General features: G+C 65.3%; 1 protein-coding gene across 1 annotated transcript; it reads right to left on the bottom strand.

Annotated features, from left to right (window-relative positions):
* Window positions 1–16,768: 16,768 nt before the first annotated feature.
* CDKN1C (cyclin dependent kinase inhibitor 1C) lies at window positions 16,769–18,482 on the bottom strand. Its single transcript, XM_047072105.1, has 3 exons — window positions 18,356–18,482; window positions 17,453–18,132; window positions 16,769–16,902 (listed from the first exon to the last, which is right to left on the bottom strand). Exons 2-3 carry the CDS (start codon window positions 18,120–18,122, stop codon window positions 16,769–16,771), a joined length of 804 nt encoding a protein of 267 aa, XP_046928061.1. The 5' UTR covers window positions 18,123–18,132; window positions 18,356–18,482.
* Between the last annotated feature and the right edge of the window lie 8,295 nt (window positions 18,483–26,777).

The following is a 26,777-nucleotide window of genomic DNA, read 5'->3' as shown; positions in this document are numbered from 1 at the left end:
AACGTTTCCATTGTCCGGGGTGCGCAGAACGGGCTTGTCGCATTGGGTAGAAATGCAAATCCCCCTTTTTCCTTTGATTCAAATATTTAAATTTTCAAATATATATGCTGCAACATTGAATGGCAGCTGACCTCACTTACTTTCATAGAAGAAATGCGGAAGCCGTGGGGGCGGTTAATCTAGCCAGCAGTGGCCCCCACGGCCCTGGGGGGGCGGGGGAATAATCCTTTCATTCAGACATTTGGCTTAAAAGAATAACAAGGAGGAAAAGCTGGAACATAATTGCATTGCATGGAAAACAGAGAAAGATTTCTCCCTCTCTCTCCCTCTCTCTCTCAAATGCCCTTTCTCCTTTCCTTCCTCAAAGGACAAGGCTCATGACCACAGGCTATTTTCTTGGTGAAGAAATCAGGAGGTTTTTCCTCCGGGATTGTCCCCACGCCCACCCCTCCCCAAGGGATTTTCATGGCTGTCTTGGCTGCCACGGGCTCATTGATTCATTCATTCACTTGCTCAGTAATCTCCAGGGGAAGACCTACCGTGTCCTCCAGGCTCTGGCTGGGCTGGGGTGACCAGACACCCCAAGCGCAGCTTCCTTCTAGCTCCCTGGGGGGGGTGGGGAGCCCGCGTCCCCACAGAGCCAGCCCTTGGCCCTTGGAGGTACCATCCAAAAAAGATGGGCGTCGCGGCAAGTTCAGTCCCTTTGCACTCCCCTGGGCCCCCCCCCCCCACCCCGAGCACCTGAGACCAGGCCTCAGACACGCAGCGGAGGGGGCAGAGGAGGACAGACCCCTCCCCGGGCCGGCGGGGCCAGCGTCTGCCACAGTAGCTGCTGCTAAGTCCCGTTCCCGGGCCCAGGGCTCCCAGAGGACCCCGGCCCAGCCCATCAGCAAGGCTGGGTCTTTAATATTTAAAGAGCTCTCCCGGACATTTCAAGAACTCCCTGACACGATTTTCTGTGATGCGTGTGCTGTCCGGACATCTGTCTTCTGTACCTAATAAAGTCGCCCCGATTCAGAATGAACTCCTCGGCATCGCTTTGAATCCGGGCTCACATATGGTTGGTAATTAGCTGGCTATCTCTTGGAGTTAAATGATTTTTTTTTTTCTCGCCCGTTCGCATCCATAATAGACGCGAACAGAGTTGTGATTGTTCCCTGTTGCGGGACATTCTGCGCCTGAATGAGCGGGTGCTGCTGTGTCGACGCGGATTTGCCATATGGTTGCGCGGAGCCGGGAAGAATGGGCCCCTGTGTGTGCGCCCGGGACGCGGCGGCGCGGGCCGTGCCAGCCAGGCGAGCCGGGTGCCCGACGGCGCAGGAGGAGCGGGCGCCACGGCCAAGGGCGCACCGTCGGCGCGCGGGGTCCCGGCGGGCCTGGCAGGCGGGTCGTGCGCCCGCACAGACGCCGCCGCCGGGGCGCACGGGCCGGGCTCCCAACGCCAGGCGCGCGGCGGGCGCGCGGACGGACGCACCGACGGCGCACGGACCGCCGGCCCGCGGCGCCGGGTACCATCGCGCCCGTGCAGGGCTCGGGCCGCGGCGGGGGCCGGCTCTGCGGCTGCGGCGGCCCCATTGTGAGGCCGGCGAGACAATGGGCGGCCTGAGGAGGCACCTGCTCGCCTGAAAGGCCCATAAATCGTCGCCGCGTCCAGCTGCCTTCCCGCCCCTCCCCGCGGACCCCGCGAGCCGAGCGGCCGCGGCCGGAGGGGGAGGCTCCGCCTGCCGCTCCGCGTCCGCCGTCAGCCCGGCCCCGCGGCGCTCCCTCCGGCCCCTCCGTAGAGACCTGCGTCCCAGGGCCGCCGGCCCCTCAGGTGGCCGGCACCCTCCCGCCCGGTCCCCGCCTGCAGGGCTCCCAGGCATCCGCGCGCCCGCCAGACGGCTGCTGGCCCGCCCGGCTCAGGGTGCCTTGGAACCAAATCCTTGACCTTTTGAACCCCCGCAGTCTGTTCGTAGCGTCGGCGCCCAGGAAAGCACCTTCTGGGGAGCGCCAGGCTCCTCGCTGCCCCCCCCCCCACTCCTGCCGGGCTGCCGTTCTCAGCCCCACTTCGCCAAATGAGGCCCAGCCGGTCCGGGACCTACCAGCCCTTAAACGCAGGGACTGACACTCTCCCAGGGCCTGCCGCACCCAGCAGCCACGTCCTGGGGGCCAGGCCCCCGCCCCCCGCGCCTCCTGGCCGCCTCCGCTTTCAGAGATGGGGCTGAGGGCTCCACGCTGGGGAACCTGACTTCACAGCTCCTGCCTCCCGCCGCTTGTGTGAGCCCGCCATCAACTCCCCGGGACAAGGAAGACGATCGGCTTGTAGCCCCTGGTCACCTGCGTGGACCCCCGAGCAAAGGGGAGGTGGGGCAAGCTTTTTCCAAAACACACACTCGTGGAGCCCAGGCCTCGGGGGTGGGGGCTTTGAGCATCGATTCCTCCCCTTAACCTGACGCAGCCTCGTATCTCCCCCCATGATCCATTAAATATCTGTGGCGGCCGCAAATCTCTTCCCTTGGGAGGCGGAAGCCACGGCCAGGGTAGGCAGAAAGGGGCCAAGGGTTACTACAGGGGCCCTGTTCCCACCTGGAGTGCACCCAGACGGGGCAGCAGCGCAGGCTCACCTGGGTCACAGTCCACAGGGCCCGGGAGCCGGGCCCTGCTCCAGACGGCCAGCCTCAGGCGGTCACGGAGATGGGCCGCCACCGGCATGTCGGGAGGGGTGGGGGGAGAGGCAGGGGTACCTCCTGGCTGTGGACTCCCTCTGTGGCGGCTCTGCCCCCCCCCCCCGCCTCCCCCCGGGTGGACGGGCGCTGCCCCTCTCTCTCCACGGAGGGGGCTGGGCGAGGGCTCCCGGACGCGTCTGGGCACCACAGTGCTCTTGGCGCACGAGACCAGCCGGTGCTTCCTTCCAGGAAGGGGCGTGCGTTCAGCTACCGGGTCTGTGGCAGCGCCAGCCCCGCGCTGCGGGTGGCCGGCAAGTGCGCGCCCCCAGCCGTGAAGCGTCCCCGCCCTGGAGTCGCGGGCGGAGGTGGCTCGGGCAGCCGGGCGGCCCGCGCATCGCGAGGGCCGCCCGGCTGCGGGGAGGCGCTCGCTGCCGCCGCGCAGGTCGGGCGCCCGGCTCGGCGCCTTTTCATCCTGTGAGGCCGTCCCCTCCCCAGTGAAGGGCCACGTCCTCCCCATCCCTCCCTTCTCCAGGACGCGTCAGGAGAACGTTTCTCCATTTCCTTTGATGTCTCTTACAAGTTGCATCTCATTTCTGCTTGGGGCATTTCTGACCTCGAGTGACTTCAACCGGCCCGGCTGCTGCTTGGTCGCCGCGCGCGCCCCGCCCCCGACGCCGGCTCTCCTTCCTCCCGTGCGCGGCCAGGCTGAGGCTCGGGCGTCCCCCCACCTTCCCCACCTTCTCCCAGGGCCTCCAGGCCCCAGCCCCGGGGGGGGGGGTCCCCGGGACGCCTGTCTGCCCCCAGAGTCTCCCACAGATTCGCTTCCCCGAGACCCACGTGCCTCGTCTGGGCGACCTTCTTCCCCTTTGGGCCACCTGCTCCCGCTCACGTCTCGCCTCCCTCGCAGGGCGGGCTGCTGGGCACCAGAGGGGAGCCCGGGGAGCCGGCGGGTGGGGGGCCGGAGGGGTTCCCTAAGGGGCTCCGTGAGCCCCCAGAGCGGCAGGTGACAACTGACAACGAATATCCCCGAAAGGAGCCACCAAGAGAAAAACAAAGACGAAAAAACAAACAACTGAAGCGTGCCTTTCTCCTTCCTCCCTCCTCCCTCCCTCCTCCCTCCCTCCTCTCTCCCACCTCCCTCTCTCCTCCTTCCCTCTTCCCTTCCTCCTCCCTGCTCCTCCCTCCCCTCCCTCTCCCCTCCTCCCCTCCCTCCTCTCTCCCACCTCCCTCCCCTCCTCCTTCCCTCTTCCCTCCCTCCCCTCTCTCTCCCTCCACCCTCCCACCTCCTTCCCTCTCCCTCCTCCCTCCCTCCTTCCTTCCTCCTCCTCCCTCCCTCCTCCCTCCCTCCTTCCTTCCCTCCCTCCTCCCTCCTCCCCTCCTCTTCCTCCCCTCCTTCTCCCTCCTCCTCCCTCCCTTCCCTCTCCCTCCTCTTCCCTCCTTCCTCCCCTCCCTCTCCCTCCTCCTCTCCTTCCTTCCCTCTTCCTTCCCTCCTCCTGCTCCTCCTCCCTCCTCTCCTCCTCCTCCCTCCTTCCCTCCCTCCTCCCTCCCTCCTTCCCTCCCTCCTCCCTCCTCCCTCCCTCCCTCCTCCTTCCCTCTTCCCTCCCTCCCCCTCCCTCTCCCTCCTTCCCTCCCTCCTTCCCTCCCTCCTCCCTCCCTCCTTCCCTCCCTCCTCCCTCCCTCCTTCCCTCCCTCCTCTCTCCTCCCTCCCTCCCTCCTCCTTCCCTCTTCCCTCCCTCCCCTCCCTCTCCCTCCTCCCTCCCCTCCCTCTCCCTCCTCCCTCCCTCCTTCCTCCCTCCTTCCCTCCCTCCTCTCTCCTCCCTCCCTCCCTCCTCCTTCCCTCTTCCCTCCCTCCCCTCCCTCTCCCTCCTCCCTCCCTCCTTCCTCCCTCTCCCTCCTCCTCCCTCCCTCCTCTCTCCCACCCTCCTCTCTCCCACCTCCCTCCCTCCTCCCTCCCTCCTTCCTCTCTCTCCCTCCTCCTCCCTCCCTCCTCTCTCCCACCTCCCTCCCTCCTCCTTCCCTCTTCCCTCCCTCCTCCTCCCTCCCCTCCCTCTCCCTCCTCCTCCCTCCCTTCCCTCTCCCACCTCCCTCCCTCCTCCTTCCCTCCTCCCTCCCTCCCCTCCTCTCCCTCCTCCTCCCTCCCTTCCCTCTCCCTCCTCCTCCCTCCTCCTCCCTCCCTCCTCTCTCCTACCTCCCTCCCTCCTCCTTCCCTCTTCCCTCCTCCTTCCCTCTTCCCTCCCTCCTCCTCCCTCCCCTCCCTCTCCCTCCTCCCCTCCCTCTCCCTCCTCCTCCCTCCCTTCCCTCTCCCACCTCCCTCCCTCCTCCTTCCCTCCTCCCTCCCTCCCCTCCCTCTCCTCCTCTCCCTCCCCTTCCCTCTCCCTCCTCCTCCCTCCTCCTCCCTCCCTCCTCTCTCCTACCTCCCTCCCTCCTCCTTCCCTCTTCCCTCCTCCTTCCCTCTTCCCTCCCTCCTCCTTCCTCCCTTCCCTCCCCTCCTTCTCCCTCCCCCTCCTCCTCCCTCCTTCCTTCCCTCCTCTCTCCCTCCTCTCTCCTACCTCCCTCCCTCCTCCTTTCCTCTTCCCTTTCCTCTTCCCTCCCTCCTCCCCTCCCTCCTCCCCTCCCTCTCCCTCCCTCCTTCCCTCCTTCCCTCCCTCCTCTCTCCTACCTCCCCTCCTCCTCCTTCTTACCTCCCTCCCTCCTCCTTCCCACATCCCTCCCTCCTCCCTCCTCCTCCTCTCCTTCCCTCCTGCCTCCCCCTCCCATTCTTCCTCATCCCTCCTCCCCTCCGTCCCCCTCCCCCTCCCTCCTTCCTTTCCTCCTCCCTCCATCCTCCCTCCATCCCTCTGTCCTCCCTCCTTCTTTCCTTCCTCCTCCCTCCCTCCCTTCCCTCCTTCCTTCCTTCTTCCTCCTCCCTCCCTTCCTTATTTCCTTCCTCCTCCCTCTTTCCCCCTCCCTGCCTTCCCTCCTTCCTTTCTCCCTCCCCACCTCCCTCCCTTCCTCCTCCTTTCCTTTCTTCCTCCCTCCCCCCTTCCTTCCCTCCTTCCTTTCTCTCTCCCCCCTTCCTTCCCTCCCTCCTTGCTCAGGCACACGGCTCTGGACCCAAAGCACCGTCAGAACAAATGACAATATTTTTCAGGTCAGGCCGGGAACCAGGTGCTGTCACGCAGGTCACTGCCCGTGCCCCTTCGGGGTGTGAGAGACCGAAAAGGGATCTCCTGGCTCAGGAGGGCAATGGCTGAGGGAGGTGTGCGCAGGAAGACAGAGGGGACAGACACTGGCCTTTGTCTCAGCCCACGGCTAGACTCCCACGGGGACTGGAGCCAGGCAACCCGTGGGCCGGCCTGCCAGAGTCCCTGCCTGCGGGGAGCGCTTCCCGGGAGGACACCTGACCCACCCGACGCAGTCCCAGGCCGGCAGCTGACAGGTGGACGCCCTCTGGCCCCCGGAGTCCTGGCTCTGACACCACCACCAGTTTTCAGGACCAGAGTGAAGGGCCGGGTCGGGTAATAAAACCCACGTGACCATCAAAGCAGAAACCCCCAAGCCGTGAGGGGGGGGGGTCCCTCCCACCAGAGGGGCCGGTTAGGTCTCCCGAGCCTGGGTCCGGGAGGGCCACCGGGTGGGGTCAGCACCAGCAGCCAAGGGATGGAGATTCCAAACCACCTTGGGCTCCACAGACCCAAGGAACGTCGAGCCAGACAGGCCCTCAGGAGCCTCACTCTTCTCTCCTAGAGGGGAGACCGAGGCTCAGAACGGGGAGGGGGCTCGTGTCTTGCTTCCCTCACCATGGAGGGGCCCCACCCCAGGGAAAGACCAGCAGAGAGGGGGAAGCCCGGCACGGAAAATAGTCAGGAAGACGGCCCAGTGCTGGGCACGACCCCACCCCACCCCTGCTGCTTCCCTGCCCCCACTCCCCACCCCCAGTGAGTCGGGCTGGGCCCCTGGGGTCCCTGAGGTGGGGTTAGAAAACTCGGGGCCTGTTCTCCACATCAGCCAGGAGCCAGCCGCCGTGACCCCAGCCCTGTCCACGGGTCCTCAAGGCCACCTGACGATGCCTCGGTGCCCCCCACGAGCTCCTGTGGGAAGTGGGCACAGGGACGATCTGTGTCCACACACGGACCGCTAACACGACCCCACTGTGCTCCTGAGGGCCCACTGGCGTGGCCGAGCCGTCGGCCACCAGTTGTCCGCGGACGTGCCTCCCGCCGTCTGCGTGTGACGGCCTGTGTGGCCGTTCCATTGTTTACTACGAGTGCGGTCACCAAAAACGGACCGGTGGCTCAAAAGAGGTTCAGAAAAGCAGCAACGTGGTGCCAGGCCGAGAGCCCAGGGCAGCCGCGGGATGACCTCTAGCGTGGACTGTCCGCCATGTGCCACAGAAGCAGCAGAGAGGCGTGAGGCCCTCCGGGTGGTGGTGACGTCACTGGACGGGTCCCCTGCGCAGGGAGGGTCTCGGGACACCCGGCACGCGTGAGGTCAGCGGTAAGGGCCTTCCTCGGAAGCCAACAGTGTCCTTCTGGAAGGAGGGGAAAGGCACGCGTCTGAGATGAAGCTGGCAGGGAAGGGTCCGCCTCCGCCTCGGCACCGTGGGTCCCCGCCGTACCTGCAGGAACGACGCTGCTCCCATTACAAGGAGCGGTTTGCCCGTGGGGGGACACGGGCTCCGGGACCCCGTGCAAACACAAAAGATCCAGGGGCACCTGGCTGACTCAGTCGCAAGAGCACGCAACTCTTTTTTTTTTTTTTTTTATGTGTATTCACTTTTGAAAGACAGAGAGACACAGAGCATGAGCGGGGGAGGGGCAGAGAGAGAGGGAGACGCAGAATCCGAAGCAGCTCCAGGCTCCGAGCTGTCCGCACAGAGCCCGACGTGGGGATCGAACTCACAAGCTGTGGGATCACGACCTGAGCCGAAGTCGGACGCTTAGCCAACTGAGCCACCGAGGCGCCCCAATAAATGACTTCTTAAAAACATTTTCAACCGGCTACACAGTTCACGAAAAAGAGAAATTATGTAAATGTACGTGTGTGTTCTGTGCGCCATATAAACACGCCACCTCTATGTATGCGTTCATCACGAATACTACGTACGTGTATTTATATATATACGCACACTTGCGTAAACGCGCGCACGTCCAATAGAGGAAGGCGGCAAGGACTTCTCAGGCGTCGTCGTGGGACCATCTCAGGGGTCTTGGAGAGGAGGGGTCCACGCTGTCCCGTGCAAGCGCTCCCAGCTCTGCCTCGGGACTAGCCCCAGCTCTGGGGTCCGAGCAAAACCCCACTGCTGGTGTGCTGTGTGTTCAAAACCAGGCGTACCCAACGACCCGTTTTTCTGCGTGTTACTGGAAACCCACGCCGAAGGAAGACGGCGTTGCTCTCAAGCTAAGCAGTCCCTGTGTCCTGAGTCCTGGAGTAAAGCCCCCAGCACGTGCTGGGTACGGACCGAGCACCAGTGGCTCTAGGAAGGGTGCTGCGGCCAAGGCGGCCACAGCTCTCTGGAGAAGCAGGGCTGGGGCACCCGCCCTCGCATCCCGGGCCGCTCAACTGGATGAGGCAGAAGCGACGGCAGGCTGGGCTGGTGCAGGCCACGCTCCCGCCCGGCGGGTGGCAGAATCCGGCGGCCACACCGTGGGGAAGCCCGAGGGGCAGGCACAGAGGCCCCCAGCCGGCGGCCGGCGGTCCGCGAGGCCGGGCACGGGAGCCACCCGGCCCCCAACCCCCATCCCGCCACCCCCGCTGACGCCCCATAAAACGGAGCCAAACTACCCGCCGGCACTTCCCAAATTCCTGACTCATCACAGGGGTAAACAAAACCGTTGTTTCGAACCACAAAGCGCCGGGATGGGTTTTACTTGGCAGGAGGTCGTTGGAACAGGTGTTCTCGGCGCTCACCTGACTTCACGCCCCTGGCACCGCACGGCGCGCTCGCGGTCACGCTCCGGGGCTGGGAGGCAAACACGCTGAAGCCGCCGGCCCCGAGGAGGAGCCCGCCGCGAGGGCCTGCGGACGACAGCTGAGGTCACAGCAGACGCCACTCGGGCCACCGGGGGCCTTTCTATCCCGTATCTCAGAGAGCGCATCTCAGCCATAAAATCTGGTCTCGACTTCCCCCGGACCACTCACTTCAAGGCCTAAATAACGCCGTCTTTCATTTTCGGAATAAGCGACCGGGCCTTCGTAGGTGTGCGGGCACGCGGCTCAGCCCTGGAGTCTGAGACGGGTCCCCCAGTCTTGACGTGTGTCCTCCACCGTCAACGACAAAATTAAGAATTGCCAGACACGTGTGTCTGTCTACATGTGTCCCTCTGCGCGTCTGTGTGCGTCTCTGTCCGCGTGCGCGTCCCTGCGTGTCCCTGCGTGCGTGCGCGGGCGTCTCTGTCCGCGTGCGCGTCCCTGCGTGTCCCTGCGTGCGTGCGTGGGCGTCTCTATCCGCGTGCGCGTCCCTGCGTGTCCCTGCGTGCGTGCGTGGGCGTCTCTGTCCGCGTGCGCGTCCCTGCGTGTCCCTGCGTGCGTGCGCGGGCGTCTCTGTCCGCGTGCGCGTCCCTGCGTGTCCCTGCGTGCGTGCGCGGGCGTCTCTGTCCGCGTGCGCGTCCCTGCGTGTCCCTGCGTGCGTGCGTGGGCGTCTCTATCCGCGTGCACGTCCCTGCGTGTCCGTGTGTGTGTGTGTGCGCGCGCGCGCGTGTGCGATGCCTCATCAAGGAAGCTCCTGGACACACCCTTCTGGAGGGAAGGGACAGGTTGGGAGGATGGGAAGGGGAGCTAAGGTGCAACTCAGACACACTTCTCAGCCCATCGCCCCAGAAGCCCTGGAGCTGGGACGGCCCCTCAGAGCGCTCTGTTCAAGGCAAGGGGCCGGGCTTTGTCCCCCGCGCCCACCGGTCACTGGAGGGGGGCCACCTGTGGGAAGGGATCGTGACTCTGGCCGCTGAGAGCGAGCCCCGGAGACACGCCCATCTGAGCCATCAGCCGCCAAGCCTCCTACAGAGGTCGGTCGATGCCTTCGTCCCACCACGTGCACGTGCGGTCCACGCTGTGGCTCGTGGACGTGAGCCTTGCTTCCAGAGCCCGGGCCCCAGACAGTGGCGGGGGGGGGGGGGGGGGGGGAGGGGGGGAGGGGCCGAGGAAGCTGCATGGGGCTCGTTCTTGAGAAGCTCGGTATCGGTTCTCCTGCCTCAAGAAAGCTCAGGGTGACCGATCCCCACGGTGGGGATGAACACATGGCCGTCACGTGCAATGATGCAGTCAGCAGCTGGGTCGCTGTCAGGCTAGCCACGCGGAAGGGCTCCGTCTGGCCCCGGGGTCTTCCACTGCTCTGTGCCGCTCGCCCACCTGCCCGGATGCTCCCTGCCTCACCAGCGGATGCCTTTCGAAGCACACAGGCCACCGAACAGAAGACCGGAGAGGACAGGGACCTTGCCTTGCTGAAAGACCCAGACTCCCAGCCCTTAAATGAGACAGTACCGGGCCAGCCCCCGGGGGACACCGAATGCGGTGCCCGGAGAGGAGTCTGCAGAACCACCGGACAACCTGACACGATGCCACCAGGCCCTCGTGTCCTTCCCGGAGTCCTAGAACAGGGCACTGGGGTCTTCAAAAGAACTGTCTCTGTCAGCGCGGGGCACTTCACGCTGCGTAACGAACGTCTCGGCGGCTTTCACCGCCTGCAGAGAGAATTTCTCTCTCGCCGTGACAGTCCCACCCTGGTGGCTGTGGCTGGGCCGCACGTCCTCTGTCGGGGCCCCGCAGGTCTCCCGGTGGAGAGAGAAAACGGTGGCGTCGCACTGGCCACGGCAAGTCACACGGCCACGCCTGGTCTCAACCTGCGGGAAAAGTCAAATCCCCCCGCGAGGCAGGGCAGCAAATATTTGGACAAGAACGTAATCCACCAGAGCCGACCGGATGAGGAACTGACCGAGCTCAGGCTCCCCAACCCAGCCAGGTCAAGCCAGCGAGGGGCCCGCTTCCAGCCACGGCCGTCCGTGTTCATTTTCCACTATGCTTCGTCCTCGCTGCATCTAAATTGTAGCAAAGTTTTACGTTTGTTTGTTTTTTTTAATTCACCTAAAAACTGTGGTCCACACGGGGAAGAAGGTTTTAAAACGGGGTCCGGGACAGAGACCCTTCGCTGCTGGTGGGAATGCAAGACGGTGCAGCCACTCTGGAAGACAGTTCGTCCGTTCCGTGCAAAACTCCACACACTCTCGCCGCACCATCCAGGAGCCACGCTCCTTGGTATGTCCCCGGTGGAGCTAAGAATTGAGGTCCACGCCAAAAACCTGCACGGCGTCACGCATAACTGTCCAAAGTCGGAAGCAACCAAGAAGTTTTAGGAGGCGTGTGGGCAAATGGAGTGTGGTCCATCCGGACAGCGGAATGTTATTCAGCGCTGAAAAGAGGTGGGCTCCCAAGACGCGAGAAGACCCGGACGAAACGCAAACGCGTGTTACCAAGTGACAGAAGCTGGTCTGAAAAGGCTACACAACAACGTAGGATTCCGACTCTGTGACGTTCCGGAAAAGGCAGAGCTGGGGAGGCAGTACAGGGATCGGTGGCTGTCGGGGTTTGGACGGAAGGGAGGCATAAGCAGGCTGAGCCCAGAGGATTTGGGGGCAGGGAAACGACTCCTCGTGACACCGCAGTGGTGGGTATGCGTGGTCACGCGTTTGTCCGAACCCACAGAACGCGCACCCCCGAGAGTGAAGTCATAGAAAAACATAGACTTTAGTTAATAATGACATATACCTTTTTTTTTTTTTAAGAAACAGTGCTCTTGGGGCGCCTTGGGGACTCAGTTGGGCGTCCGACTTTGGCTCAGGTCATGATCTCACGGTTCATGGGTTCGAGCCCCATGTCGGGCTCTGTGCTGACAGCTCGGAGCCTGGAGCCCGCTTCGGATTGTGTCTCCCTCTCTCTCTGCCCCCCCCCGCTCTTCCTCTGTTTCTGTCTCTCAAAAAATAAATAAACATTAAAAAGTTTAAAAACAAACCCACAAGAAAGAATCAGTCCTCTCAAGCATGGGGGCGAGCGGCCGGGGCTGTGGGGTCGCCAGTGCTGAGCCGCATCCTGGCTGGTGACCCCAGGCCCTTTGCTTCGCTTCTCTGAACCTGCCGTCTTCACCTGTCACGTGAGTGCTAACACCCCCTTGGCAGGGCTGTTGAGAAAACCAAACCCGTGTCCGCGGGGCCTGGCTGAGACCGGGAATCAGGGCAGGGAATGACAGACTCTGCTCCCCCTTCTCTGAAGAGGCTTCCTCAGCTCTGAGAATGACCCACGTGTGCACTTACAGGAACCGGAAACCACAGACGCCTCCCCCACCTGTGTCCCCCTTGCCCACCCGCCGTCCCTCCCTGCCAGTCCAGCTCCGCTCTCTCGACCCCACCCTCGCACCCCAGCCCCTGCGGCCCATTATTCCATCACCACTCCAGGCCTCTGGGCCTTTGCCCTGGCCGTTCCCTCTGCCTGGAACTCCTCTCCCAGTTAATCCTCACGGCTCGTGCCCCTCACCTCTGTCAAGCTCAGACATCACCTGCTGGGGGGCCGCAGGGGGGCTTCCTGGCACGGCCTGCTTTAAACGGTAAGTGATGAATCACGGAATTCTCCTGAAACCCTAACGCTCTGTGCGTTAACTAACATTGAAATGTTAAAAAGGAAGGAAAAGTGAAGATTCCATCTTACATTGCATAAAAAATAAAATGCTCCGTTAAAACAAACAACCGAACGGTAGCCCCTTGCCCTCTGCCCTGGCACACGGGCCCAGCCTCACCTGCTGGTGGCCCTAACCGCCTCCACTGTGGCTCACCTACCGCGTCTGAGCACACGGCCTCCCCCTGCAGAGGCAGCTCCCGCCAGCAGGGCCTCTGTCCCTCCCAGTCACTGCTGTGGGGCTGGGGCCCCGAGCGGTGTGTAGCAGGCTGGGGGGACTTGGGGCGCCTGCCCACCCAGTACCTCTGCCCGGATGGCCGCGGTAGCCCCTCCCCCACCCCCGCTTGCCTCTCCCCCCAGCGGCCTCCGCAGGCCTCACAAAACTGCCCCCAGGGGTGGCACAGCTGAGGTTGAGTCACCGACTCTGGATTTCGGCTCAGGTCAGAGTCCGTGTCTGGTTCGCACTGGGCACGACACCTGCTTGAGATTCTCTCTTTGTCCCCTCTGCCCCTCTCTCTCTCTCTCTCTCTCTCTCTCTCTCATTTATTTATTTATTTAATAAAATGATAAAATAAAATAAAATAAAATAATAAAATAATAAAATAATAAAATTGCCTTGGGGGCGTCTGGGTGGTTCAGTCAGATGAGCGACTGACTGTTGATTTCAGCTCAGGTCAGGATCCCAGGGTCGTGAGATAGAGCCTGAGTCCAGGCGTGGAGGCTGCTTAAGATTCTCTCTCTCTCTCTCTCTCTCTCTCTCTCTCTCTCCCTCCCTCCCTCCCCCTCTGCCCCTCTCCCTGCCTGCCCCATATATATGAAATAAAATGAAATAAAATAATTAATATAATATATTGCCTCCGCTGTTGTCAGCCCAGGGCCCTCCACTGCCCACAGACAAACCTAACCTTTGACCCCAGCCCAGCAGACCCAGGAAGGCCCCGAAGACCAGAGGAAAAGGACAGGGAGTGGGGAGGCCTGGCAGGCACGCCCCAGAAGGCACTCTTACGCGGAATAACGTCTGACCCATGTGTGGGCCCAACACCCAGCAGCAGGCCAGGCCGGCCCAGGCCAGAGACCCCCACACCGCCTCCAGGCCCCGCTCTCCCGCCTCATCCGGACCCTCCGGCTGACACACGCTCACCGGGCCTTCTTCACGACCTCTGTCCTCCCCTGGCCTCCAGACCCCGTCCCAGCTGAGCACACGGCGCCCCCCCCCCCCTTCAGCTTCCCTGAGTGTGCGGCTGACGCTCCCTGCCCGCCACTGCCCGGGCCAGTCCCTTCTCAGCCTCTGCCCGGTGGGCCTCCAGCTTAAAGCTCCACAGCCTGTCTTCCCGGCCTGGTCTGTAGGAAGCTACCGTGTGGCTAGAGTCAGGCAGGACCAGTGGGAGCCTGCAGGAGACGCACGGTCCGAGCCCCTACACGCACTGCACACCGACTGCGTGTGCCGGGCACGGCGCACGCCACGGCACGGCACGCTTTGCGTGTGTGAGCCCGAACTCCTCTCCTGCGGTCCTGGGGCCTGGCTCCCCTCCCCGCCGTGCGCCTGCCTTCCAAGGCACAGGACAGGACAACGGAGCAGTCCCAAGTCCCTCAGCCCCGCCGAGGTCAGTGATCTGTCCTCCCGCAGGTTGCCCCGTGCCTCGGTTTCCTCCTTCGACAAACAGACAGTGGGGTGGGGCCACATTGGGAGGGTCTCGCTGAGGAAGAACCGTGCTCAGCCCCTGCCATTAGGGCCCCGAGACCGACGTCATGAGTGGTGGCTGTTAGGATTATTATTGTTATTATCAGGGATCCCCAGGGGAACTGGGATCAGGCCCTGACTGAGGACAGACCCATCCCACATGTGTGCTGACCGCCGACCCGCTCCCCGGGTGCTCTGGGCTTGGGCAGGGCCTGGGGGTCCGGAGAGGAAAGGGCCCATCCTGAGAGTAGGGTACATACTCATGCTCCCCGTCAGGAGCACAGATGAGAAAAGAGATCTGGGGCCAACCATCCAATGCTATTGTTTCCCTAAGATCCTCACATGAGGGTCACAGGGCGCCAAAGGCAGGAAACTGAGGCCCACCGAGGGATGGAAGGGCTTGCCTCCGGCCACGTGTGCCCAGGGTCACGCGTGTGGCTCAAAATCCCATGCTTGCTCCCCGTGGAGGACAACCTCCAGGTATCCGTTACCATCTCCCCCGGAGGTGGTGGGGGACCGTCCCCAGAAACAGTATTATTGTTGGTCCTCCCAGCACCATGCGTTTGAGAAAGCCAGGGAGCGGGAGCGGGGGTCAGGTGGGCCGCACTCCTGGGTAGCAGGCCAGGGCTGCGTGCGGAGCAGGGTGGCAGGTCTCCGAAGCAGTCTGCTTGGGGGCTTCCAGGGGTCCCTCCCCCACCAGATTCGGTCATGGGTAGATCGGTGGGGGGATGCTCTCCGCCAGGTGCGCGACCCAGCAGCCCCCATGGACGTCTCCTCCACCAGGCTGTGGTCACACGGGTGGGTGTGGGGAAGGCCCCCTCGAAGCCGGGCCCCCGCAGGCCTGATTCCCAGGTTGCGATCGGGCCCATGATGCCATCAGCTGAACGTCGCGGGGGGGGCCCCCCTGCTTTCACTGCCCGCGCATCTCGGAGTGCTCCGGCCAGCCCCATCTCCCTCCTCCAGGCCCGTTTAGGCACTTGGGGGCAGGTTAATTATGAGTCTAGATGCATCTTCCAAATGGAAGGTTGGGCCCAGCCTTTGTCCCTGACCCGTGGGGGACGTCGGTGCCGCACCCGGCCCCAAAACGGTTAACTTAAATACACCGCCGGTTCCGCTTTTCCGGGTCCAGGGCACCAGCACAAATCCTGCCAGCCGTCGGTTTGTGCCGCTTTACGTCACCCTTTCCATTGTAAGCCATAATTTTCAGAGGTTTATAGGTCAGCTATAAAAAAATTAAATAAAATAAACCTCCTCTTTTCGACTAAAAGAGAGTACTTGGAAACCAGAAGACTGGTGGGTGCACGCGGGTGTATCCGACTTCGAGTTCCTCGACTCCGAGTTGCTCCACGGCGGCAGCCCACCCCTCCGCACCCCTCCCCACCCCCACCTGGCCCCAGGCGCCTCCCCTTCCCCAGTCCCCCCCCCCCCCCGCAGGCCTTCAGGCCGCCCCTCCCCCACTGCTGGCGCGTACCGGCCAGCAACATGTCAGGGCTCCCCTGGCCCGACCCGTGGGGGACCCCGGCCCCACCAAGCTGGGGACCCGGGAGCCGTCGGGGCTCCACCCCGAGTGCCGTGCCGGCGCCGCAGTAGTCAGGAGGGGGGATGGGCCATGGCCCAGCCCCTGCGAGTGCCCACCTGAGCCCCATGGGGGCTCAGCCCAGCGCGGCTGGGGTGTGGGTGGTTTCCTTGGAGCAAGGGACGCACGGAGCCCCAGAGAGTCTCGGCGCACAGCCCCGCGCGCCTCGAGGGGCGGCGGGGGGCGGTGGGGGGGGGGTTGTGTGTAGCAGAGCGAGGGCGGGGCCGCTCATCCCTAAGTTAGGGGCCTAGAGCAGGTGGCCTTTAGCCAGTCCTGCCAGGAGAAAGTCCCTCTCCCTTTGGAGTGGATGGCCTACAGCGTAGCCTGGCCGCCCCCTCTGTCCAGTGTCCTATCTCCCTAACTTGTGGGGGCGCCAGAGAAGAAAACTGGGAGGCAGGGTACAAGGACACACGGAGCTGACCTGCGGCGTTTTTCGGCCTCTTTATTTGGAACCCGGCGGACGAGGGGCCGGGGCGGTGCTGCAGACGGCTCAGGAACCATGTTAACAGATTTGTCTTCCAGTTTAAAATAGCCATAATAATAAAAGAGACAGAGAAAGCGCGAAGAGAACTGCTAACTAGCTGGGCTTGTTCGGCAGCTACAGCTTGTGAGCGACCCCTCCCCCCCCAGAGTCCGCTATAAAAATAAATTTACATTTGTCGATAACCAGATGCGGGTGACGTGCCTTTGGCGGAACCAGTAACCGAGCTATCGCGCGGCAAAGCGGCCCGCGCCTCGGCATAAATAGAAAATATAAGTTAGTATAACTTTAAAAACTTTTTGTACAAATATACATGTTTTTTCTTTTTTCCTTTTTTTTTCTTTTTTCATTTTTTTTTTTTTTGCACTGAGTTTCAGCAGAGATTAAACACTTTATATAAATGACTCTTAAAGCTTTACACCTTGGGACCAGTGTACTCCTCGTGCAGAATACATTTAGATATAAAAGACGTTATTAATACATTGCACAGTTGTTTTTTTTTTTTAAATTTTAAACATAAAACCGAACGCTGCTCGGTGGCAGCTGCCGGCCGGTTGCTGCTACATGGACGGTCCCAGCCGAGGCCCAGCGCTCCTGTCCTGTCCGCTGCCCAGCGGGCTCCCTCGGGGCTCTTTGGGCGCGAGGCTGCGGGGGAGAGAGGCTCGGTGAGCGACAGCACACAGGGCGACCGCCACGACCCCGCGGGGCCGGCCCTCCCCGCCCCGCGCGCCCCTGCCGCGCCCACCTCATCGCAGCCGCTTGCGCGGGGTCTGCTCCGCCGAGCCCACGGCCGGAGCGGCGCCAGGGGCGGCGCATCCCGCGGGGACCTCGTTCGACGCCTTGGCCTCGGGCGCGGGTCTCTTGCGCTTGGCGAAGAAATCTGCGGGCGGCAGGCGCGCGCGCAGCCGGTCAGGGCGGGGTCGGCCGGGGAACCCGAGCGGGGGCCGGGACGGGGGAGCGGGCGGGCGGCCGGCCGGCCAGGGTGGGGGCGCCGTCCCCGCCCGCGCCGAGGTCCGCGGCGGGTCAGCTTTGTTTACGTCGCCGCGCAATGTGCTGTGTAAGCATTTCTCCTTGTCCCGCGGCCAAGCCCCCCGGGGCCGCCGCCGCGCTTAACCCCCTCCGCGCCGCGATCGCCGCGCCCGCCGCGCCCGGGGAGGGGCTCCGGCGGCCGGAGCGGGGACGGCGCGCCCGGGGGCGGGGGGCGGGGGGAGGCCAGGCGCGCGCTCTCCCATCCCTCCCGCGCCCCGCCGCTCGCGAGCACAACAGCGGGGCGGGCCGGGGTGCGGGCGCAGCCGCGCCCTGCGCGCCGCTGGCCCTTTAATGCCACGGGAGGAGGCGGGGACCGAGTGAGGCCCCCGAGGCCGGGGGAGCCCGGCCGGCCGGACAAAGCAGGGCCGGGCCGGGCCGGGGCGGGGCCGCGCGGGACTCACCGGAGATGAGAGGCCCCGGCAGCTTCTTGATCGCGGCGCCTCCCGCGGCAGCGGTGGTGGCAACAGCCGCGGCGGCGGCGGCGGCGGCGGCGGCGGCATTGGTGGCGGCGGCGGCGGCGGCGGCGGCGCCAGCGGCAGCGGCAGTGCCCGGCGCGGGGCGCCCCGAAATCCCTGAGTGCAGCGGCTCGGCTAGGGGCTCCTGGCTGCGCGGCGGCGGGACCGCCTCCTGCTCATCGCTCTCCTGCGGCGCCGCGGCTGGGGCCGGGGCGGGAGCCACCGCCGGGCCGCCGGACGGCGGCGCCGGCGCCTCCCCGAGGCCGTCGAGGGGCTCATCGGCCGGCGGCGCGGGGGGCGGGCTATCGCCTGCGCCCTCCGGGCGGGGCCGGGGCGCCAGGAGCAGGCGGCAGCGCCCCACCTGCACCGTCTCGCGGTAGAAGGCGGGCACGGAGTCGCTGTCCACCTCGGTCCACTGCAGGCGCCCGGGGCCCCGCAGCGGCACGTCCTGCTGGAAGTTGTAGTCCCAGCGGCGCTGGTCCTCGGCGCTCAGCTCGGCCAGGCGGATCTGCAGCTCGCGGCTCAGCTCCTCGTGGTCCACCGGCCCGAAGAGGCTGCGGCAGGCGCTAGTGCGCGCGAACAGGGGGAAGGTGCGGCGGGCGACCAGGCGCTCCATTGCCAATGTGCTGCAGAGACACACGTCGAGCCTGGCCCGGGGCTGCGCGGGCCGGGGCCGCGGGAGAGGAGAGGAGAGGAAGAGGAGGAGGAGGAGGAGGAGGAGGAGGAGGAGGAGGAGGAGGAGGAGAAGGAGAAGGAGAGGAGGGCGGAGGCCGGGCGCAAGTGAGACCCCGCGCAGTCGGAGTCTGCATTTGCAAAGGGACGCGGCGGGAGGGCGGGCGCGGCGGCTACCTGGCGGTCGGGCCTCGGGCTGCTCCTGCGTGTCGCTTGCGGTGTCGTCCGGCCGGCGGCCGCGCCCCCTCGGTGCCTGTCCTCGCCCGCTCGGCTCGCTCGGGCCTGGCTGGCACCCACCGAGCGCAGAGCACTTGGCCTGTGGAACGCCCAGCCCTCGCGCGCCCCTTTATACGCGAGGGTCCCAACCCCCCCCGCGCGGGGGCCCCGCCGCGATTAGCATAATGTAGTATTTTCAGTTTCAACAACACGGCGGCGATTGGCCCGCGCCGCTCTGCCCCCGCCCCGCTGGCGGGCCCGGCCCCCGCGTGCCGCCCATTGGCCGCGTGCACACACCCACCCGAGGGCGGGGCGGGGCGCGCGGGCCGATTGGCGGGGCGCGGGCCGCGCGCGGCGGCGGGCGGGGGGCGGTGAGAGGGGCGGGGCCCGAGTTAAAGGGCGCTGCGGGCGGTAACGTGACACCGCGGCGCCCCGCCCCCTCGCCCCATCCCCCCCCCCCCACCAGCACCACCGCCACCCCCACTCCCGCCCCCCTCCGGCTCCTTTGTCTGCCGGCGGGGGCTGCGAGGCGGCGGCGGCGGCGGCGGCGGCGGCGGTGGCGCGGGCGCCCCCTCGGCCGGCGCGCCCTCCTCGGCGCGGCGGGGCCCGGCGTCCGGCCAGTTCCGACTCGCCCCCCGGGGGCGCCGGCCCAGCCGCCCGCGCTCACCATTGGGCCTCCAGCGCCGGCTGACGGGGCTTGAACCCGCCGAGGGCGTCTCGTCCCTAGCGAGGCGGGGTCTTCGGCTGCCCCCGCGCGGCCTGCTGTGCCCGGGGCTGCGTCCCTGGCAGGGTTCCGCGCACCTGGCGCCCTAACACACCTGCTGGCCCTAGGGCCCTCGGAGCGAGAGGGCAGGCAGCTCCACTCTTTCCCCGGAAGGGGCACCTTGAGAGCCGACCCTTTAGCCCCTTGCCCAGCCCTGCTCAGCGGGCGGGAGACCGGAGCCCCTCCTAGGCTATGCCCACCATGTCATGGACCAGGTGCCCAGCACCTCTCAGGCTTTGGCCGGGCCACTCTGGGCTTGGGCCACACAAGGTCCCGCTGTCCAGAGCGGCTGGGGTCGTTGCTCTGGCTGGGGTCCTGGACGGGGTGCGGGAGCCTCCTCCACTGGGGTGGGCCTGGCCCTGCCTCCCTGGGGCCCTTGACTGTGTACATTGGTTCTCTGAACCAGCTTTATCCCCCCCATCACACAGGGAACCCCCAGGTGGGAGGTGGGAGGTGGGGCCACCGGTGGGCAGCAGGTGCCCAGGCAGCCCTGCTCTAGCTGGAGTACCTGTCCCACTGTCCCGGAAGGTTAGCACCCCTCACTGTGCCCAGTAAATATTGATGGCTGCGGAGAAACGACAGCCCTAAGAGTGACTGGGCAGGCGAGCCAGAGGGCCCCTCCTAGAGGCGTCGGGGAGGAGGCCTGCCAGGGCCCAAACCCCTTCTCCCCGACCCGCCGTGCCTTGGTACGGCCCCAGGTTCTCCCAGGTGGCTCTCGTCCCAGCTGGGCCAGGCCATGGGAGACCATTACTTTCTGCTGCTTTCCCTTTGGTGCAGCCTGTTTGGGGGCTGGGAGCCCAGGAAATGCCTCCAGACCAGTCCACGAGATAAGAGCCGCCCTGGGCTGGGGGTGGGGAGGGTCAGGCACCTGCAGGAGGATCCGGCAGAGGCCTGAGCTGTCAGCCCCTGTCCCCGGTGAGCCCGGAAGCCCAGCGAGAGAATTAAGGCTGACCCAACCGCGACCAGACTCCCCCCCTGCCCCTCCGCCACAGGGTCAGGTGGGCTCCAGGACACCCCAGGGATGGGATGCTGTGATAACGTGCCGATGTGTCCCGGAGGAGGTATCCTGGGCCCCGGGTCGCAGGGAGGCCAAGTTTGAAGTGAGGGCATGAGACGAACAGGAGAGGGCATCGGCGCGGGGTGAGGGACAGGGCGAGGTGCTGGGCTCTTGAAAGACGGACCAAAGGCGGTGACTCGCGGTTAGTTTTTATTCTGTTCTGTATACTGTATCCCAAAATTCCCACAGGCGTAGATGCTACAATTTTTTATCTTCAGGAAAATAAAAAAAAAGCTGCTGAAGTTTTCTGAAGCTCTGTGGACCGCTTATACGGGGTCATCACCTGGCCTGGGGCTAAAAGGAGGCAGGGCCTTGCCCAGCCCTGGTGCCCTGGTCACACTGGCTTCCCCAGTGCCACAGCGGGTAGTGACCACAAAATGTGGAACCGGGTGGATTCCTCTTGGATTTCCCAAGAGGTCCAGATGCCCTGGCTCCAGCTGTCCTGGAGGGCAGGCTGGGAAGTAGCCCACCCGACCCCGGATTCAGCCTCCAGGTGGTCTCCCTTCCTCCAGGAAGGAAGGCATCCCGCGCCCAGCCCCGCTCTGGACACTCAGGGGGCCTGAGCTCTCCTCCCCAGCGGGAACTGCCGGGTGCTATGAATAGCTGTCTGCCCTCGGCCCCCTAAGGGCAGGGGACCTAGTAGGTGCTCAGTAAATGAGCAGGAGTAAATGACCCAGTCCTCCCCACGCACTGTCCTGGGCTGGGGTGGGCTTAGAGGGCCGTTCCCACTGCCTTCGGTGCCAGCTGAGTTCAGACAGTTGGGTCCCGGCACCCCACCCCCCTGTCTCCGTGACAAGACTGACAGCATGTGACATCGAGTCCTGCCTCCGAGCACTGGGAGTGGCGGTCCCACACAACTCACATCACGCGGTGCGGCAACAGTGGCCACCCTTCGCTCGCGCCAAGGGCCGTCCTGATGGCTTTATGCCTCCCCTTGGTGGGGCCTCACCTGTTGTGGGAATGGAACTCTAGCGGGAGCACCATGGGGCGGGAGCGGAGTCGGGCTGCCCCTCCTCCAGCTGCCGGCCTTTCTCTTTGCTTTCCCTCTGGGCTTCCCGTCCTTCCTTGCATTCTCCAAAGGCCATGGGGACATCTCCCCTCTTGGCTTTGTTAGGGCAGGGAGGTGACCTCCTCTGAGTATGTGACTCTGAATTTGGTCAAGGGGGGTACCCATTGGCTCACTGACCTGCCAGTCCCAAGAGCGGGGCTGGGGCCCTTCCCCCGAGCCAGGGACAGACCTGGGGGAGGACAGCTGGGGGCCTGGAAGTCTGAGAGAAGGCCCAGTCCTCCACCCCGAGGGGCCCCCAAGCTTGCAAACATCTGCCTGAGTACAATAACCAAGCTCCACTTTTGCAATTAAAAGTGTATCCGAAGGAGAAAAGAAAACAAAAGGAACAATGTTTGTACTCTGGGTGGCTGCAGATAACAGAACCAGAGGGGGGGGGGGGGGTGCTGGCCCCTGGGGAACAGCAAGGACAGGCTCCCGGGACGCTCCAGCACCCCTAAATCCTGCACACGTGATAGTGGGGGAGCCCGTGTGCAGGGTGAGGGGGTCGTAAGCACCGGGGCCCCCGCTGGCATCTCCAGTGCGCATCTCTGTCCTTCTTACCCGGCCCAGCCCTGTTCGCCTCTTCCTCCTCCAAACGAACAGAGCAAGGACCACGTCCCCAGCCCCTCTGCAGCTGGGGGGGTGGGGGGGGGGCACGCCACCAGTTTGGGCCACAGACAGGAGCAGAAATGGCCTACGCTGCCTCCAGGCCGAGGCCCGTCCAGACCAACCTAGCTCTTCTGCCCTCTGCCACCCCCCCCCCACCGCTCTGCCAGCCAGATTGGGGGGCGGGGGGGGGGGACTGCAGCCCTGAATGACCCAGGGAGCAGAGCCACCACCCCCACAGCACCCTCTGCACAGCGACCTGACCGAGATAGGAGTGAAAAATAAAGGTTTATCGTGTTTTAAGCCGGTAAGAGCTGGTGGGGGGGGAGGGGGGGTGTCTGTTAGAGCAGCCAGCCCTCCCCAGCTGGAGTCACCTGTGTGGCACCGGCCTGTTTGAGGTGTCACTTTTCTGGAGGAGGAGACAGGCCCGGGCAGATCGAAGGACTTACTCGGCCCCGCTCGAGTGGTTACGGCAGCTAACCCACTAACCCAAGACCTCATGGGGCTATTTCTCCCCACGGCGCCCGCCGTGGTCGGCCCAGGGAGTGGGCCCCTTTTGCAGCTGAGGAAACTGAGGCTCGGAGGGAGCCACTCTTGCACGCGCGCGAGCGGCAGAGCTGGGCGGGCCGGGGAGCGCCGTCTTTGGCCACATGCTGCCGCCTGCTGGCTGACTCCCCGCCCGCGTCCCCGAGCTCCCGCCTCCTGGGGAGCCACACGGACCTGTTTCTGGAAGCCCAGGAGGGCCCGCCCCCAGTGTGCTCCCCAGGCCCCTGCGAGGGGTGTGTGTGTGTGTGTGTGTGTGAGAAGACAACTTCTCCCGGACAGACGGCGGCGTGAGGGGCGCGGAGGGATGTTACAAATGATGACAGCACCAGATTCCAGGAGCCTGCCCTGCACCCAGGCTCGGCCCCTGGCCTCCTTTAATCCTTCCAAGAACCTGGACAGGGAGGCATTTTGATGCCTGTTTTTGCAAGGGAGGAACCAGACGCCCAGAGAGGTTAAGCAACCTACTCAGAGCTCTGTGGCCACAGATGCGTGCCTTTCTCCAGCCCGGAGCCCCTCCCGGGACTTCTATGAGGGGCTGGCGAGCACGAAAGCAGGAGAGGAAAGAAAGCAAGAACCCCCTGACTGCCCCCCCCCGCCCCCCGCCCAAGCCTAGAGCCGGAGCTGGGCATCCGGGCTGGGGGAGGCGGGCTGTGGCCCTGTCCTGGGGGGACTGAGCCTCCCCCGTGTGCCTCCCACCAGGGAGGTGAGCCAGCTCTTGCCTGGCTCAGACGGGGCCCACCGGGGCAGAGCCCCACGGCCCCGTCCGTCCCCGCCCCCCTGCCCACAGCCCCCGGGAAGGGCCAGACCTTTGGCCCCGAGCCACTTCACCCAGCAGTGGCCCTGAACCGGCCTGGCCAGACCCCTCGGGGAGGACGCTGCCCCTCGCAGCCTCACCTTCTCCTCCACAAGATGAGGCCTGGAGGCCCCGAGGAGTATGGAGAGTTACAGATTAACTAGCTAGCCTCCAGCGACAGGCAGCCAGCCCAGCTCGGAGCTGGGGCTGGCGGGGAGGGGGGTTTCCTAGCACACTTGGCCCGGGGCCCAGCGCCGGCACAGCCAGAACCTTCCTCCCCGCACCGACTTCCCGCGCTCTGCCGGCCCCGCCCCCAGCCCCCCCAGGACGGGCTGTTCTCGGGGCGGCTGCCAGGCACGTCCTCCACAGGTGCCGGCCTCCCTCCGGTGACGCGTCCACATGCCGCACAACGCGAATCCGAAGCTCGGATTACAGGGGCTGCCTTGTGCTCCGGCCCCGGCTGGGCCGGGGGTCCTCGCTCCCCGGGAATTAGCAGGAGGGGCTGGGCGGGCCGTGGGGGGAGGTGTGGAGGAAGCCGGAGCAGCCCTGGACGTGAGGGCTCCCTTGCCCCATCCGCACGGCCGGCCAGGCGGGCCAGGCACGGCTTCCTCTCCGAGTGCCCAGCTGGCCCACTACTGCTCCGGGCTCCGCACTGGCCATCCCGGGAGGCCCTGGAACACTGCTTATCCTAGCCCCCCACAGACCTCTGCGGGGCTGGGGAGGGCTCCCAGGGTCGGGGGCAGGCAAGGAGGAGGGTCTGCGGCTGGCCCTGAGCCCCACCAGGCCTCCCGCCTGGAAAGAGCAGGAAAAACGAATCTGGGTGAGCAGATGCCCCGTCCTGGGTCTCGTTCCGCCGAGCCCCCGGCTTCCTGTCCGGTCTTCTTGAGCTAGAGGGGACCCCTAGGAGTCAGAATCTTCTGTCCAGAGGGTTCACCAGGGCCGCCAGCCCCCACCCTGCTTCCAGCACACCCAGGCGGCGCTCAGAGAAGCCCGAAAGCCGCGGAGGAGACCTGAGGGCCCCAGCCCTGCCCCGGCCCCGCAGAGGAGCGAGCCCACCCGGGCCCCGGGGCCACGGAGCACGTACTGGGCCGGGCAGCGTGTAAGCTCCCTGCTCCCGTGACACCCTGAGCAGGCTCCCAGAGCAAGTCGGGCCCCCCAAGGCCAGGGGAGGGGGAGGCCCTCAGCATCTCATCTGTGCAGTTTTTCACTACATTTCCTAACCCCCGGCACCCAGCTGGGTCTCAAAGGTGAGCGGTGGGAGGTCAGGACAGAGGCCGGGAGCCCCGCAGGCCGCACGGAGTAGGGGCTCAGCAGAATGGGTGCCCGTCCCCTCCCTCCCTCGAGGGCCCGGACACAGTTTGGAAAGCTGCTGAGGTGCCGGAGGTGACAGCTCCCGAGACCCGGGGCTGCGGGCCGCCCGCCCTGAGGCCCAAAGCTGGGCGCTTGCTGCCCCCTGGTGTCCGCCGATGGCACTGCGGGCAGGAGCCCGCCCCCCCGGGCCCGCCCACCTGCCCGCGCACTGGCGACTGGGAAGGAGAGCCCAGGTGGACCCCAGCGCAGCCCTGGGGTGGGGGGGGGGGGGGTGCCGTAGTCATCCCTCACCTGGTGGGGAATCTGGGCAAGGGCCTGGCTCCCTGGGCCCACAAGTCTCCTCGAGTCTAAATGGGGGGGTCGGCCTAACGTGGCCCGCCAGGGCCGTGCAGGGGGGAAGCCTCGTTTTCAAAAAGTACCCCATCACCCCTAGATGTTTGGGCGGGATGGGGGGGGCTGTCACTCACACATCACTGGGAAATAACACATGGCCTTCTCCTTTCTCCCTACACATGGGTAGGGGGGCAGGGAGCCAGGGGGCCAAGGAGCAGGGAGAGGAAGGGGAGGGTCAGCCAGGCTAAAGACGCAACGTTGAGAGCTGGCCATTCCCTCTGGTGCCCCTCAGCCCCCTCCCCGTGCCCCCCACCCTCAGCTCCTCCTCTTCCTGCCCCCCCATCTCCTCCGCCCCCATCGCCCCTTCACCCTCTGCCTCCTCTCCCTCCACTAGTGCTGCTGATCGAAGCCCCGGGCAGTGCAGGGCTCTGTGACAGGCCCGGGCCCCCCCACCGGTTAGGCCTGTCCCTGCCTCGGGGCCTGCCGGCTGCCTGTGGACGCTGTCACGAGTCCGTCCACCTCTCACAACACCCACCAAACCAGTAACCCTAAGTGCACCTCTGCGCTGGGAGCTGGGGCCCTGCCAGGGGAGCGGCATCCAAGAAAGCAGGCCTGCAGAGCGAGCGCCCCACAACGTCTGCTGGCCCCCCAGAGATGAGCCTGCGACTAAAGGGGACCCTGGGGGCTGCCAGGGAAGGCCTGGGCCTACCTCCAAGCTGCCCCCACCAAGCCCTGAGCGTCCTCCACTACAGGGGCGGTCCGTGCCAGGATGGCGGGACGTGGGGTACAGCGGGAACCCCCAGCAGAGCCCCCCCCCAGGTCTGGGATGAGGAGGGGGATCCCGGCAAGGGTGGGGGTCCCAGGCGGGGACGGGGCCAGTCCCAGGCCCTCGCCCGTCACGGCTGGTACCGAGAGTGAGCCCAGAGCGAACCAGATTTCCGGAGAGGACTTCAGGGGCCCGGTGTGCAGGGCCTGGAGTCCAGCCCAGGAGCCGGCGACCTCGAGAAGGCACCGAGGAGCCTCGGAGGCTTCCAGCTGAGGGTCCGGGGTCCTGAGGTTTAACGGAGGACGCAGGGGCCTCGAGCAGAGGCTGGGAGGGGGGCTGAGGAATGGCTGAAGTCAGGCGGCTGGGAAACGATGGTGTCCCAGGCCAGGGCAGGGGCTGGGGACCCCGGAGGGATGAGGCCAGAGGGCGCTGGGACCCTGGGATGTGGGGGGCGTGATGAAGGGGGCAGCAGGCCTTTGCTGGGCAGATGGGGGGCGTGGCCACAGTCCACGGCAACCCCCCCACCTCCGGTTCCTGCTGGTGGCCACTTGGTGGCTCTTCCCTGTCTGGCCACTCTAATGCCGGCAGCATGCACAGGGGTTGGGGCAGGGGACAAGGTAGGGGGCACTGCCTGGCTAAGCCACGAAGCTTTGGGCTTTGGAGTCAGGCACGGCAACTGCCTCTTACTGGAGCTGTGTGACCACGGACAAGTCGCTTAACCTCTCCGTGCCTCTGCTTTCTCCCCTGCAAGGCTCCTGAAGAGTCTCGGGGGCCGTGTCCACACGTGCCTGGCGCGGTGGCCAGCACCCTCCCCGTGGCCACTGTCTCCGCACGCCTAGAGGGGTGGCCGAGCACGGCGCAACACCAGCGGCCCCTCCAGCTGCCACTGTCACGTAGGCTGGACATTTGCTCTGAGTGCAGGGCCGTGGGCTGGTGGGGAGACTCAGACCCCGACACCCCCATCACGTGCCGTTCCCTAATAACCCGTAGGGCACGGTGGAATAGTGTTCACACGCTGGGCAGCGTGGACAGTGCCACCAAGCCCTCCAGAGCCCTGGGGGTCCGTGGGGCACAGGTCCCCGCGACTCTGCCCGGCGCTCAGCAATGTCCTCGGCCAGCCCCGGCTGGACGCTGGTCGGTACGCAGCTGCCGTCGGCACA

Source organism: Lynx rufus, unplaced genomic scaffold (genome assembly GCF_022079265.1).
Source record: "Lynx rufus isolate CCGP_SWC_20201006 ecotype Redwood Valley unplaced genomic scaffold, mLynRuf1.p SCAF_9, whole genome shotgun sequence".
In the NCBI taxonomy this organism is placed as follows: Eukaryota; Metazoa; Chordata; class Mammalia; order Carnivora; family Felidae; genus Lynx; species Lynx rufus.
Note: the sequence above shows the minus strand (reverse complement) of the source record. Positions and strands in the feature narration are given on the sequence as shown.

Coding starts and splice junctions, on each gene's coding strand:
- CDKN1C (XM_047072105.1), bottom strand. CDS start 18,122: ATGGAGCGCCTGGTCGCCCGCCGCACCTTCCCCCTGTTCGCGCGCACT. Junction 16,903..17,452: donor GCCGGGGCCTCTCATCTCCG/GTGAGTCCCGCG, acceptor TGCCGCCCGCAG/ATTTCTTCGCCAAGCGCAAG.